At 31.9% G+C, this 16,020-nt stretch overlaps 1 protein-coding gene across 1 annotated transcript in view; it reads right to left on the bottom strand.

Moving 5' to 3' along the window:
- Nucleotides 1-4,916: 4,916 nt before the first annotated feature.
- Nucleotides 4,917-16,020, bottom strand: part of LOC111640792 (actin-related protein 8-like) — a 34,699-nt gene continuing 23,595 nt past the window's right edge. Inside the window, exons 9-13 of the mRNA XM_023386852.1 lie at nucleotides 6,330-6,404; nucleotides 5,880-6,026; nucleotides 5,608-5,812; nucleotides 5,355-5,512; nucleotides 4,917-5,216 (exon numbers count right to left, since the gene is read on the bottom strand). Coding sequence (XP_023242620.1) covers nucleotides 5,073-5,216; nucleotides 5,355-5,512; nucleotides 5,608-5,812; nucleotides 5,880-6,026; nucleotides 6,330-6,404 — 729 coding nt within the window. The 3' untranslated portion in view covers nucleotides 4,917-5,072. The remainder of the gene's footprint in view (nucleotides 5,217-5,354; nucleotides 5,513-5,607; nucleotides 5,813-5,879; nucleotides 6,027-6,329; nucleotides 6,405-16,020) is intronic.

Here is a 16,020-nt window from a genome sequence, read left to right as displayed (position 1 = left end):
TTTTAACATTGTTTCCATCTCAGCGATAATACTGTGACGTTTACGAATGATGCTTGAATTTAAAGATTGAGCATTTTTCACAGCTTCGAGAATTTTTTCTTTACCTTTTATAATTGTTCTCACTGTCGATTCCGGTAAATCAAACTTCTTTGCCAATTCAGAAATTTTCATTTTCGTATCGAACTCTTTAATAATGGGTACGTTCGTAAAGTGAAACGAGTTAAACGCGTTAGTAACGAATCGTTCGAAAAGTCTAACGAAATAAGAATAACGATGACGTCATTCTCGTTTAACTCGTTCGACTTTACGAACATACCCAATGTTAACTTTACATTCCAAAGATATAGTTTTTCTTTTCTTGTTTGATGCAGAAGAATCGGTTCTACTTCGTTTAGATAACATAGTAGAGTCTCTCAAGTCTCCGTAGATATAACAAACACAGAAATAAATAACACAAAATTAATTATAGTTATATGTCGATTCCGCGAACAACAGTGTCGGTGAATGAGTAATCAAGAGTTGCGTGGCGCTCAAACAAAAAACGAATCGACGAGATTTGAAAATCGCGTAACTCCGGGTTCGCGTAAGTCGGGGTAGCGTAAGTCGACGTATTACTGTAACTGGTTTCGACTTATTTCTACTTAAGTAGTAGTAAAATAATTAAGCGATTAGGGAATTGGGGACATAAACAAAACCCTGATGAAAGAGCTGAAATTTTACTTAAACAAAAGCCTAACCGAACCAATCTCTAGCCAAGTACAGTGGGACTGATTTCTTCGAAATATTAGATGTAATGAAGACAGACATTTTTCCAATTCAACGAGAGTGACCGAAAAGTTGTAAATTTTGGAAATCTCCGTGGACAACACCTGGTCCTAAAACGAATTACAGTAGTTATAAAACAAACGACAGACAATCTATTAAGTTTAATAAATAATATATTTAGACTTTTACAGCTATGGTGAGAAACGTTTAAAATTTACAAGAACCCTGTCGCGTCTTTTGAGATATACTAGTGATGCGAATAAACAGGCATTTGACATTGACCGGTATGGACACCCTCGGGATTTGGCAGCCCACTTGCATATACACACCGCACACCTAGCAGGACCGCCTCTGATTCCACTCGTAGAGAGCTATTTGACTAAGTTGTTAAGATTTAAAGAGTAAATAATATTTTATGTTATTTTTATGTACGTTTCTTTACAAAGCTATATTTAATTATAATTTTCTTTAAACTATATTCATACAATTGAAGAATATTTTGTACCAGGTATGTATATCCACCACACATTTTATTTCACCGAGTAAGATTTTATAATTTTATTTTTAATTTTAGCCCTTATATCGTGGCTAGCGATTCGGAATGTAATCGCGATATTGAAAATTTATTTCAAAAAAATTTTGGCTCGAGACCATATAGGCCTAATGAAAAAGAAAACATTATTAAAAGAGAAAGGCCAATGCCTAAGTTAAATATAAACACTTCAATAAAAAATTTGTTCGACATTTTCACGATAAAATGGCTCTGTAAATGCATAAAAATGCAAAAATTGTTTTGTTGGCCTGCCTACTATTTTCAAATGAAATTAGTGTGTGGAATAAAAATGGCTTTGACAATTTAACTTGCAAAAGACACGAAAAATCGTCGATTGTTTCGTATTTGAAGCAATTTTGAAATCGAAGCGGAATAGAATTTAACATTAGAAAATAATATAAAATAAATATTGAAAATTATAACGAGATAGTTACGGTTAATAGATATATTATATCTAAATAAATAGATGTTATATGTTTTTATCAAAGCAAGAATTGGCATTTAGAGGGCATATGGAATATATTGGATCTAATAACAGAGGTAATTATATTGAACTTGTTTGTTTATTAAGTACGTCAGATAAATAATCTATAAAAAAAAGAATTAACTGATTGCCCCTGGAAGTCGGCCTCTTATAGAAACACAGCTTCCCTATCATCAAATGTCATTGCTGTACTGTACAGTACATTATAGTCGGCATCGTGTAAAGTGAAAAAAGACGAGATTTTTAAGTTTAATTTAAATAAACAAATAAAATTTGGTTACATTCTTTATAGCAGTGTTTCTCAACCTCTAACGAATCGTCGCCCCTTCAATAAAACCGTTACGTAGTATCACCCCCTTCACTACAAAATTCCGATGCCGAGGGACAAGGCTAACGCCAAATTCGTACTGCATTGAATGAACCAGTTACTAGTATAATGTTATTTGTTTAATTATTGTACGATATAACAAATAAAATATTTAATTATTTTTAATATAATGTTTTACTATATCGCCCAGAAAATTGTTTTTCGCCCCCCAAAATATAAATTGTTACTAATCGCCCCTTCAACATGGAAAAACGCCCACATGGGGGCGATATCGCCCCTGTTGAGAAACACTGCTTTATAGACTGATATAAGCCCTAGAAAATATTTGAGGCGGCACAATAATTTCTAAATGGCAAGGGTCCAACAGTGGCACTTACAGCTTCATGGGGCCCAGGCCAATTTGAATCAGGGGACCCCGTGTAAAGTGATGACTTCTGATAATTTTTTCAGAGGAATTTTTTTGGGAAATATTTTCTTATAAAAGATTAGTTTGGGAGTCCCAGGCAATTGTCCTTTTTGCTCATAGGATAATATTCCACTGGACTCCGAAATGCTCCCTGCAGCTACAGACTTGCCATAATAAATACAAATTATGAATAAAAAAAAACCTGAATGCATAATTAATAAACACTTGTAATTAAGTGACTTGTCAAGACATATCTGAAGTCTTCACGTCTGTCACAATACCAGAAAGTCACAACATATCTTTACAATCAGTGTCATAACTAGGCAGGTGTAACAGGAAGGGGGCCCAAAATGCATGTATTTGTTTTATTACAGTAGAACCTCGATTATCCGCCCCCTGATCAACCGACCGTCCTAGTCGGCAAATTTCAAATGTCCGCTAGTGATGTGGCGCTACAATATTTGGCTATGTCTTGGCTACTTTAATATTATTTTTACGTGTTTTAGCTGGCAACACTCATTCGACCATGAAAGGGAGCCAGTATTTAAACGAAGCTTAATTTTCTAATTTTTAACGATACAATAGCGACGATTATTATTTTAAAAAATTTTTGTTAGGCTTAACATCGATGAAAATTCAACGCAAAATAGGTTAATAGCGATATACTAATATACTAATTACATGGGATATAATAATATACTACACTAATAATGGATTTTTTCATACTTTTCGGTTATCCGACTTTTCAATTATCCGACCAACCCGAGTCCCCAATTAGGACGGATAACCGAGGTTCTACTGTATTTTCAAAATCTAATTAATTAAGGGGCCTAATTGCAAATTCTTGCACAGGGCACAGGACACAGGAATGTCTAGTTACAACGCCATTTACAATATTATGCAAAGTGTTCAACCTTCTTTTATAAGATTTTCTCTTCCTTAAATATGATGCCAAGTTTCATTCACTTCCAATTTTTCATATTGAAAGTGTATGTTATAATTAATATTATAATATAAATATCATAAAACTAGATTTTAAAAATTAGTATGAAAAGATTTTAGATAAAATTTTGAATTTTTTTCAATAAAAAATGTTCAGTGTTGTTAATTGCAGCTACAGTACATAGAAAAATCTAGTTTTCAATTTACTTTTTTTTCTCTATATACTAATTTATGAATAAATAGAAATAAATTTCTTAATACAAAAGTATGACTGTTATCATTCATGCTGTCATGAAATAAAATTAATGCTCCATATTCAGAATGTTAAATAAAATACCTACATAAGAGACAGCACAGATGGCACAAGGATGGACACAAACCCACCTTAAAATCATGTGCATCTGTCTGTCCACCCTGAAATAATTGATTCAAGTCTACCTATATTGACCATTATTGGGGGTTTCCTGAAATATGATTTGATAATTCACCAATTACATGTTCTCACTAAATGCTTTTTAGCATGCTCCACTATAACAGTGAAGTGCTTATGTTAGGACTTTTGTCTGTTGGTCAGACGTCTGTCTGTCAGATTTCCACGCACATGCGCAATGATTTCACTTTCATTATCCATGTGTTATATTCCGTTCAATCCATTTATTGTGCATGTCCATGCGCATGTGCAACAACTACTTGATTCCAAGAATTTATAAAATTTATTTTAAACAAGATTAATATTTGATTCACTTTTGTGGAGTGTGCTATCAGACTGGCTTGACCAAGCTTGTTTATACTTATGTCTTACTGAAAATCAATCACTAAATTTTAAAAATTAGCTTATCTGATGATAAAATATACAGATAACACCTGTCCCATTGAAACTCAGTGGGGCAGGACATATGCAAAGAGCATTATGAAGCATTGAGTAATGGCAGGATTAGAATGCCATAGACCAGGCATGGCCAACATACGGCCCGTCTAATGAATTTTTATGCGGCCCCGCAATTAATCTTTCAATATTAGCTACTGAAGTCCAATTAGCTAAATGAAAAATTCTGAAAAAAAAAAAAAAAAGGGGGTTAACAACTCACTGTGCATTTAGAGTTAACCCTCCATTACAAATCTCTTAAGTACAGCATAGAATGTTGATAAAGCATGATAATGTGAAAAATGTATCTGTAATCTCTATGTACAGTACAATTTAGTCTCTACGGGGTGACACCACAATGAGATCTCGCACCACCTCAAAATCTTCCTAGGGCAGCCTCTGGTTCGGCCCACGAAAAAAGTTTTCTTTCCAATTCGGTCTGGGGGCAAAAGCTGTTGGCCACCCCTGCGATAGAGTATCAGAGATTATGTCATCATATGTATACATACACACACTGTATATGAATTATAACTTAGCTATACAGTTTATTATAATTTATATTTATTACCAGAATAGAAATATATATAAAACATATTTACTTTGTTTGATATTTAGAAAAAGTAAGACTAAAAATTCTTAAGTTATACATTAAATGAGCAGACAAGTTAAAATTTTTTATATTTTAATTAAAAAAGTCACAATAAATAATAATCTATTATAAAGAATTAATCACCATGTAAATGGTGCTCTTTCTCTTAACAATCTAACACCATATCGTAACCATTCTTGTTGATGAATCCACAATTCTTGGGCAGTATCTAAACAGCTCATCACTGCTGCACCTTTCCAAGTTGTAACACGTGGATCCATATCCTATAAAAATAAAAGTTAAAGTTAAAATTTAATTTTGTTTACAAATTATTAACAAGAGAATTTGACAGTGTTTAAGTAGTTTGATACATTAAAGAGTTTTATCAAATTTCTCTAGAATTAAATGAAAAAAATTAATACTTTGGGTCTAGTTATAATGTCTATTTCTTCTCCACGATAGATGATTGGAATCTGCACTGAAAGTCGATTCTGTAACCAAGTATGAATACCAGAAAACAGCATTCCACCACCAACTACTAGTATACAACTGTACATCTTCCTCTTCATTTCTTCCGAGTCTTTATTATTTTCAGTGCCATTTTAGTATAAAAAATTTTTAAACATTAATTATTTAAATGTTTAAAGCAATAACATTAATATAAATTATATTTACCACATCTTTCAATGCTTTGAATAATAGCCTGATCAATACCAAGAAGTTGATCACACTGAATTTCTTGCTCAACATCTTTAGTAGGTGGTGGCTCTGTCTGTTCTACATCTTCATCAAGAACTGCCTGACTAAGTGGACAGTCTTCTATTTGTGAACTTAGATCTAATGCTTGTGCTCCATCAGTTGCCTCTCTATTGCCTCTTCTCTAAAAATAGCATGGTCTCTTAATTTTTTTCAAATATTTGTTGTCATTTTCATCTTATTGTACTTACCTGAGTCTGTACCAAATAATTCCCATCATGTGGATCTTCTGCATCTCCTTCATATCGTTGCTGGGTTCTAGTGCATTTTGGTCCAGTTAAACCAAATAATTCTGGATGAAAAAGAACTAATGGTGCTACTAAACATTCATCTCCTATCTTCAGAGAAAGGAAGCAATAATAAGAGAAGTCTATAGTAAGATATATTCTTATATTTCTTTATAATTAATGTGAATATAATAATATGAACATTATTTATTTAATTAATTTTAATTAAAACTCATAAATACATATTATATGTTATGAATTACTGATGATTATAAAATACTGAAATAAAATTAACAATTAAACTTAATAAATTTTGAAAATACTGTATTTAAATCTATCTCAGATTTAAATTAATTTGAATTAAATTTTAAAATATTTCAACCAGCAATGCTTGTTTAATAAAAAAATTCTTACTTTTACTGTATATTGACGTATAGGAGAATTAGGCCTTTTCACTTGAAAGGATCGTTCTTGAGCACCACATATATCCTGAAAATATTAAGTTTTTATTAGTCTAACTAGAAGAATTAAACAGTGAGATAAAAAGAACCAATGATAAAATATATAAAATTTTTACAGAAATTTTGCATATTTACATAGTGTACTTTAGTATTTTAAATTGCAAAATATTAATTTAAGACTAAAAATTTTTTTACTTAATTATATTTAATAAATTAGAATGAACTAAATCATTCTTATTATTTTTAAGAAACTTTATTGAATTATTTCAATTCATTTACAGTACACATTTTAGTTCACAAAAAATATACTACAACTAAAAGCTATTTATAGTGACATTATTACAATGCCAGGCTGCAATTTTTAATCACAGTTTTAATTTATTTAATTTAAAATATATGCACTCCACCCAAAATTAATGGCTTTCCCCTGTAAATCATACTTTCCTGCTAGCAATAAAGTTGTGCTGGTCATCTAACTAACTCCTTTCAGGGGAAAATTTTTAAATTAAAATCATGCAACTTTAAGTTGAAACTGGAAGTTTGTATATAATTAATTGGGGCCTCCTGCTCCTAAGGATTCCATATCTGGTCTCAAATTTTATCTATCTAACTCCATTCTCAAAATTATGGAAAGACAGACAGACAACAGTGGGCATTTATAATCTACAATTTGGAATTGTAGCCGAATCAAAGTAAGTGCATAAATCTAAATATATAAAATTACTTGTCCTGACTGACTGACTGAATGACTGATTCGTCATCGCCCAGAGCAAACTGCTGAACCTAAAGAGGTGAAATTTGGTACAGAGGGTACGTCATGAAAACGCGCACTAAGAAGGGATTTTTCGAAATTCCTAGGCAGTGGGGAGAGGGAGAGGATTAAGGCTTAACCGGAAGAACAGCTTCTACCGTACTATTTTAGATGCGATATTTTGTTTTTGTCTGCATTTTAGTAGGATATGCCATGGGAAGTTCCTAGGTGGAGGGAAGAGGGAAAGGATTAAGGCTTAACCGAAGAACAACGTCTACTGTACTATTTTAGATGCGATATTTTGTTTTTGTCTGCATTTTAGTAGGGTATGCCATGGGAAATTCCTAGGTGGAGGGAAGAGGGAAAGGATTAAGGCTTAACCGGAAGAACAGCTTCTACCGTACTATTTTAGATGCGATATTTTGTTTTTGTCTGCATTTTAGTAGGATATGCCATGGGAAGTTCCTAGGTGGAGGGAAGAGGGAAAGGATTAAGGCTTAACCGAAGAACAACGTCTACTGTACTATTTTAGATGCGATATTTTGTTTTTGTCTGCATTTTAGTAGGGTATGCCATGGGAAATTCCTAGGTGGAGGGAAGAGGGAAAGGATTAAGGCTTAACCGGAAGAACAACTTCTACTGTACTATTTTAGATGCGATATTTTGTTTTTGTCTGCATTTTAGTAGGGTACGCCATGAGAATGCACACTAAGAAGGGATTTTTCGTAATTCCCCCGCGGGGGGAGAGAGAGAGCATTAAGGCTTAACCAGAAAACAGCTTTTACTCTACTATTTTAGATGCGATTTTTCGTTTTCAACTACGTTTAATTTTCATTGAGTACTTAGATGTATTAAATTGATAACATGTCAGACATTGTTATAAATTCGAACTTGTTATTGCATATTGGTTCGATTATAGAACGATTGTAAACATTCCAGAAAATTGATCAAATTGAAAATAGTTTGTTTGATTCTCGACAATTCTCATCATTCTCAGCGGTAGGTGTTATATAACAATTACTACGGTTGTTGAAATACTGAATATAAATGGGGTTTGCTTGCAAAACCTCCGCGGGCGAAGTTGCGGGTAACAGCTAGTTTTAAATATAGACATTGTAAGCAACAAGCATTCTTCTAGTTTTACTTATTAATTAAATTCCATTAAATTAACTTGGAGAGTATAAAAATGTTTATAATGTCTGAATAAGTGAATCAACAAACTACTTGCAATTCATTCTATTTTCATATTTGCATTATTGAATGCAAATCGAACGAATTCTCTTGTAGATTAGAAAATCCAATAACGAGTTGCTTAACTTTCCCAGAAACATTTGGAAGCTATTACGATATTTTATTAAAAAAGCTTTTTATAAGATGACTAAAAAAACAAAACTTATTAATTTTTATTTCCAAAGTACTGTAGTTTCATAGTTTTTGAGTTGCATTTTCCACCAATACATACAAGTAATATTTTTTTAGTAGACCTTCTAGTTAATACAAAATTTTGGATTATAGCATAAAATTAAATGCTTAATGCACGAAATAAAATTCAGCAGTTATGAATTATATTAATTTTTCTAGCTAGTATAAGATAAAATAAACATTTTCTTCTTAAACCAAATTGTAAATTTTTATCTCCAATTTTCAATTTGCATGATACTCAAACTGCACAATTTTAGTTTAATGTAATGGATTTTCAGTTTAACATGGAATTTTAAAATAAAATACTTGAAAATGCTCATTTTAAAATATTTTTATTAACAAAATTAATGTTTAGGCTTGTGTTAATTATATAATGTATATATAATGTAGACATTATAACATTGAATCACATTGTGTTTATTTCAACTTACGTGTTTTCTGTGATGAAATTTTCTATTTTGTACTATATCACGATTAGGGATTGCAATCCAGCAGTGTTTTCAATCCAGCTGGAATTTTGCTGGATCAACATTCCAGCTGGATCCAGCGTGGATCCAGCGCAGATGTATTTTTGGTGCAATAAAGTGTTATCTATCAATCTATCCAGTAATTTATGGTTTTTTTTTTTAAAGAAATAAAACATTTTTTTTAAATACTTAAGAAACTTTTATTATTTAGACTGGTCTCTATACCGTAAATCAGTAAAACTTCTTACACATTTAGGTAGTAAACTAAACTTTGGTTCGGTTTAACACTTGCGATAGAGATAATTAACTTTAAATGTTTAGTTAGATTATAATTATAATGTAATCATTAAGTTAAATAATAGCAAAGGTAATTCTACTAATTAATTTATATTAATATATTATATTATAATAATGTAAGGACGGATAATCAGTGGCTAAGTGGCTATCAGTCTTACCAGTTTTCTTATATATTAGTGTTAGTAAAGTAGTGAGTAAATAAATAGTAGTAGTCTAGTAGTTAGTTAGTTATTATTACAATCATGAAATCATATACATTCATATCATCATATATCTAAGATACTGATACTCATTAATTTAATTAACTATTTAACAAACTAGGTAGTCTCGGTTTCTAGCTAATTTTAACAATAAAATTGCCTAGCCTAGCCCACTAACCACTTATAGAATAAAAGTTAAAAGCTCTTACTTAATAGAATTAGAGTAGAAGTTATAAAATATTAGTCTTGTCTTGAATAAAGTATTTTAAAGGATTAAATAAAATTAAATCACTCACTTCTGTTATTTTTTTTTACTTTTCTGGAAGTAGGATCTCAAGAAACAAATGGTATTGACGGTGTTGTCTCCCAATCTACTTCTTAATGAACTGCATATATATCCAGCTGCAGAGAAGGCTCTTTCTGCCTCTATGCTAGTTGGTTTCAGGGTCATCAAATAATCATAAATCAAAGATACGTTTTCACCTCTGACTCCCTCACATTCATAAACAGCCATTTCCTTTTTTAATAACTTATCATAATCCTTCTCAGTACTAGTTTCTTTCCATTTCATGGAGTTTTCTTTCTCATGCTTTAGTTGGGTCTCCGATTCTTGTTTCAATGTGAAATTCAGGGAATGCAGGTTATCTGTATCATCGTTTTCCACTTCCATAATATCCTCTGCCATTACTGCTGGTTCCACTACATATGTACTGTATTTACTCAATTCAGCATATTTTTCATCTCCTAGCGCATTACATTTTTTTTCGGTATTGTGAAAGAATAATCGGTCTTTTTAACTTTTTAATCATACTTCTTCAGGTTCTGTATGTAAATCAGCATCCCTGTGACCTCAATAAGATGCCGTTCTCTGATTCTTCTGTGGAGTGCCTCAAAAAAGTCGGCACTCAAGATTGTGTCCTGGCTTTTTAGTTTGTCTAAGACAAATTTCAGGGTTGTGTCAGCAGTTATCAAACTCGACTCTCTTCTCCAGAGAGCTTTTATGGCCAGTTTATAGGTTAGGTTTTGTGGACAAGCCGCAAGGCTGCAGCTCTCCATAGGCTTAAACTGAGATCGTTCCGTAACGTGATTCACTGACGTCAGAACCGACTGTAAACTAGAATTATGCACCAGGACTAGGAGAGGAGTTACTTATTTTATTTAGCGAGAGCAGAAAGTCAACTGGCAATTAGATCAGCAGAGGTAAAACAGCAGGCAGTGCAGTGTAGAGGGGGTGTAGCACGTACCGTACTGAATGGCAACATCACTCTCGCCGCCGAACGATAGTGCACGTAGAAACACGGTAACACCGACAACGTAGACTTTTGCACCGTTATTTAGAAAGCTAATTGAGTATTTGCGGATCCGTAGTGCTGGATCCAGCAGGCCGAAGAATGCGCTTGATCCAGCAATTGCAATCCCTAATCACGATGTATGCGAGTAATATAATTTGATATCAAAAAATTTATTAAAAAAATTAAATAGAAATAAAAAACAAACTTCAAAATGGACTTTCTTGAAATAAGACAATCAAATCTTAATTTTTTCAAATTTGTTTACTTATCTGTCCATTTTCCTTAGAAATGTTAATAGAGATTTAAATGATTTCTATTTTACACACAGAGTCAATCCATTGTGTAAATCAAGAGTTAGATGTATAGAGTAGTTCCTGATTATCTAAGGTAATCAAGAAACAAAATACAAGAATATTGTTATAAAATCAAAGTTTAAGAGATTTTAATTATAGTCATTATAAATCTTTTTCAAAAGTTTCATTGTCATGAAAAATTGCCAAAGAAAATACTGTTTATAACTTCTAAAGTCCCTTTTGAGTACTGCACACCACCTAGCTAAGATTTATGAAACAAACTGTACTATTACTATGTACTATTACTATGCACTATTGTGGAAGAGTTCTTTGCCTTTATTGACAAAGTACTCTTACACAATTTATCTTGGATAGTGAGAATGAAACCTTGGTTAAATTGGATTTTATTGTATATGTTTGTGTATATGGATAAGACAATATTTATAAGGAATGACAATTTAATTTTAATAACTTGCACAGTTGGGCTGAGAATAAGTCCACACAATGTTTGCCATCTTGGCACAAACATCAGTTTTCAATTAATTATTGATCAGGAATCATTTGAATACTCATTGTTTGGATGTTATGTTTTGCCAAACAGATTCTCAGAATTATATTGAGCTTTTTTGATAAATGTGATAGAAATCTTTTTCCTGAATTATTATAAGACATTCCCTTGCAACAAGAACTGCCAGAAGATTTAAGCATGATGAAATACTTCTCATTTTAGTATTGTACATTGATTGGAAATGTCCTGAAAGTGGATAGAAAAGGAGAACCAGACAATTAGCCAGTTTTGTTACCTGATCTGATTTACATCTGCTTGATTTTTATTTTTGGAGTCATTTGAAATTCCTTGTCTACTCCATGTCAGCTGCAAATGTGGCAGAACTATAAGAATGGGTCAAAAATGCATGCAATGCTATTAGATAACAGCCTGGAAATTTAAAGCAAGTCAAGCTAGTCAATGTTATGATGTCTCAACAGTTGTGTGACTGAGAATGGTGGCCACTTTGATCATCATCTCTGATGTTAGAAAGTAAATAAAATAGACTCTAACTGCTTTTTATGAGTTTATGATCAAGGTTTATTGGGACTTTTCTTTCAGGTTATAGAATATGCATATGTATTTATTACCAACAGTTATGGTTTACCTTGCATTCATGTGAACACATAGATACACTCTATTATATACAAATATATTAGATAAAAACAGGCATTAATGAATTATCCAGGCATTTCTGCAAAACCCACTGGCAGTACTCTAAGTGGAAAATTGTCAGGTGTCGGGACCTGTACATCTGCTTGTACATCTGCTTGATTTACATCAAGCAGATGTAAATCAGATCAGGTAACAAAACTGGCTAATGGCAGGGATGAAGACAGTTTTCATGCAAAATTCACACAACAGTTATTTGAGAAAATTTATGTTTACAAGGAAGTGTTTGTGAGGATCATTTATTACTCAACTGAAAATACCATATTCATTTTGTGACATTCTGTGTATTTGTGGCTTTCCATCTGTTTGAATCACAGAAAATAATCCTTGTTCTGTAAGAAAATGATGAATATGGATAAACATCTCTCATCTAAAATGTGGTGACCAGAAAAGACTTCATGATAAATACAGCAAGCTTCTGCTGCATTTCTATTTGCATGACCATAAGAAAAAATGATTGCCTGCCAACTCTTCAAGACTAATTATTTGCCATTTTACACTCATAGAGAGAGAGAGAGAAACAAAACATGTAAGGAACCAAGTCCAAGCATTATTTTTAGTTATTTTTTATTTTGCTTTTTATTCTATTTTTGTTTGGGGCTTATGTTTTGTTAGGACGTAGGTTTCCTCACCAATCATCTTAGAAACTAAAAAAAAAAAAAGAAAGAGAACCAACTCACTGATGAGAAACGCCATAAAACGCCATAGAAAAAATTCATGCACACTTGCGCTCCTGAGAGGAAAAAAGTAAGTCCGCACCGAGAAAGAGGGGGGAGACCCCACAAGCACAACTTAGGAACTTGCTAAACCTTAAAGAATAAAACATCCTGAAAAATTATAAAAAAGAATAATGTAAAAGGTTGGCGAGTATTGTCGGGAAATAGGCTGCCAGGCAGAAAGGAAAAGTTGACTGTTAGCGATAAGTATGTAAATGAGGGGAGTGATCTCACTCAGAATTGTGACGTCACCTCACAGTATAAAGTCTGAACCTCAAGTGAAGAAGACCAAGGTGAGCTTCTGTTAGCAACAAGCATGGTGAGCTTCATAGCAGCAAACAATAAGGGGTGTCCAATAGCGATAAAGTGGTTCCAAGGCGATTTTAAAGTTATTCGATTTGTGGATCGAAGATTAGAAAGTCTTGAGAGTTGAGGAAAAAGGTTCCTCAACTCTCAAGACCTTAGTTCATAAGAATTGTTGTACATAAGTTAAGTCTTTGAAATTTTTGTCGAGTTCCAAAAGGGAATAGATTTAAGTTAGCAAATAGATTGATTTGAGTTTTGTTGGGTTAATTCTTATTGATTTTTTTTTTCTTTGAATAAATTTGTTGTTGATTGTTACTAAATTTTTGTACATAGTCGTTATTAGAATTATTAAATATTGAATTTGATTTTGACTAACTTTTGTCATTATTTAATTCGGTGCATGCTTAAAGTCCAGGCCTGGCACATTAACGTGAATCCACATAAAGTACCCATTAAATAACGGATATTTCTGGCACAAAGTCATGTCATTAATTGTTGAAAAAGGTGTAAAAATAACTTAGTACTTTACAAACATTTCTGAAATCCAATCACAAAATAATTTTAGTAGTACAGACTAAAGGACCATTGTATGCAAATTTTTCAGCATAATTCCAGTTTGACAGCACCTGTAACCTATTAAAAACATAAAAAGTCAACTTTCTGTAGAACCTTTCAGACACCACAATTCCAAACTGTCTGTATGCTGTCAAATGAATCTTTCCTACATTTCCAATTTATTGCATGGTCAGGAATGACACTGATTTTGAATATCTTTTCCCAGGCATAAAAATAAAATAGGCTCTAACTCCTTTCCTATGAATTTTATGGCCTAATTTTATTTTAGTTTTTAAATGTACAATACACTTTTTTATTCATTACCAACAGCTACAGTTCACTTTGTATTATAGTTATATTTTCTATATTACATTTATTATTTTTAATCAACTACTGATAAACTAAACTATTGTAAATCATTAGTAATTCTTCAATGTAATAATTTATAACATAATTTATTACCAGTATATAATATTTTTAGAGTAAGAATCATTCAAAAAATGTAATGCTTTTTCTTTTATACATTGTCCAGATGCACTTATTAAAATTATATCGATATTAGTTTATCATATATTTTGAAAATTTTAACTTATCATAATCAAGTCATTATCTGTGCAAATGATGATTACTTCACTTCTATGATAATTAGAAATTTCAAATAACATTTGCAAGAGATTTCCATACATCTCATTAAATAATAGTTAAAAATTCTGACTTATAATTTGAAAAAATATACTATTATATATTTTAATTATCTTATACAATTAAACTAATAAAAGAACTGATCGATTGATTAGTTATGAATATTTATTAAATACAGTCAACCCCCCTAAAACACGGTAGATACGTTCTGTTCTTTATGAAATTGATGTTCTAAGAGTCCTTGAATACATGAGCCAATCACAGCCCGGCACGTGTGCAGTTTACGGACTACGGCTGTTTGAAAGGTTTTCTTCCATAAAATTAATCGATTCTAGACTAATTCGACTCAACATTTCGAAAATACGTATAATTTTTTGGGAATAATCCATATAAACTATGCTATAAACAAAAAATTGTAGGATTACTTACCGAGTGTATACCGTTTGACAACGCCATTGCTCAAGCTTGCTTTTGTCGCAGCGCATCAAATGGCAAGCATGTGTTTCCTGATAAATTATATTTTTTGCAAAAAATTTGCTGAACTTTGGAGACATCATTAATATAAATATAATTTTTATGGACATTACATAATAAATGGTTTTTAGTAGGTCTGCTGCTCATTTAAACTCATTGGTTTGTGCAATATCTGCTATTGGTCTAGATTCGACCAATTCTGTCGCAACACGAGTCGGCGATGACGTTTTAATGAATTATACAAGTTTTTTTAGCATGTTTGTATGAATATGGTCGCAATTTTTTTGCCATGATATAGGAATCCGAATTATAGGAACCCGTATTATGGGGGGGTCGACTGTACATCACTTTAAATGTAGATATTAATTTGAATAATTAAATGACTTCTAACTATTTACTTTATATGATCCATATGTTATATATTATTTTTGTGATATGTTTAAAATGTTTTTTTATTAAAAAGAAAAACGGAATTTTTGTAATTGTAGCAGTGTTTTACTGATATATACTCTTTTGATTCTTTTGATTCTGATGAAACCGTGTTGTTGTTATTAAGCTGTTTCTTTGCAGACACACTAAGGTGACATATATCAACACTTGGCAACTTATTGACTATTTATTCAGTTGGGACGCCTTTTACATTACGCGTTTCGGGCATTGGCCCCTCTTCAGCCAACTAGACATAAAAAATAAAACATAAGAAAATTTGTACAAAAATACGCGAGTAGATAAACTGTTTTTTTAAAAAAATTTTTTAAAAACATACCATAAAACACAAACCACTATTGTACAGATGTCGAACAGGATGGACAATTTCATATTTCATATACAACTTGGATAACAAACAAGGTCGACGATAATCATTGGAGAACAAACAGGGTCGTAGATAGCAGCTTGACTACTGGGCTTTTAAATATGGCTTTCTTATAATTTACACAAAATTCAAATAAATAGATTGACAATTACAACATATCTTAACAATATTTGTTTTTACCTGTGGTTGATATTCG

This window comes from Centruroides sculpturatus, unplaced genomic scaffold, assembly GCF_000671375.1.
Source record: "Centruroides sculpturatus isolate CEXI.00-Female unplaced genomic scaffold, Cexi_2.0 scaffold1349, whole genome shotgun sequence".
Classification (NCBI taxonomy): domain Eukaryota; kingdom Metazoa; phylum Arthropoda; class Arachnida; order Scorpiones; family Buthidae; genus Centruroides; species Centruroides sculpturatus.
The sequence above is the reverse complement of the archived record's forward strand: the minus strand, read 5'-3'. Positions and strand labels throughout refer to the sequence as shown.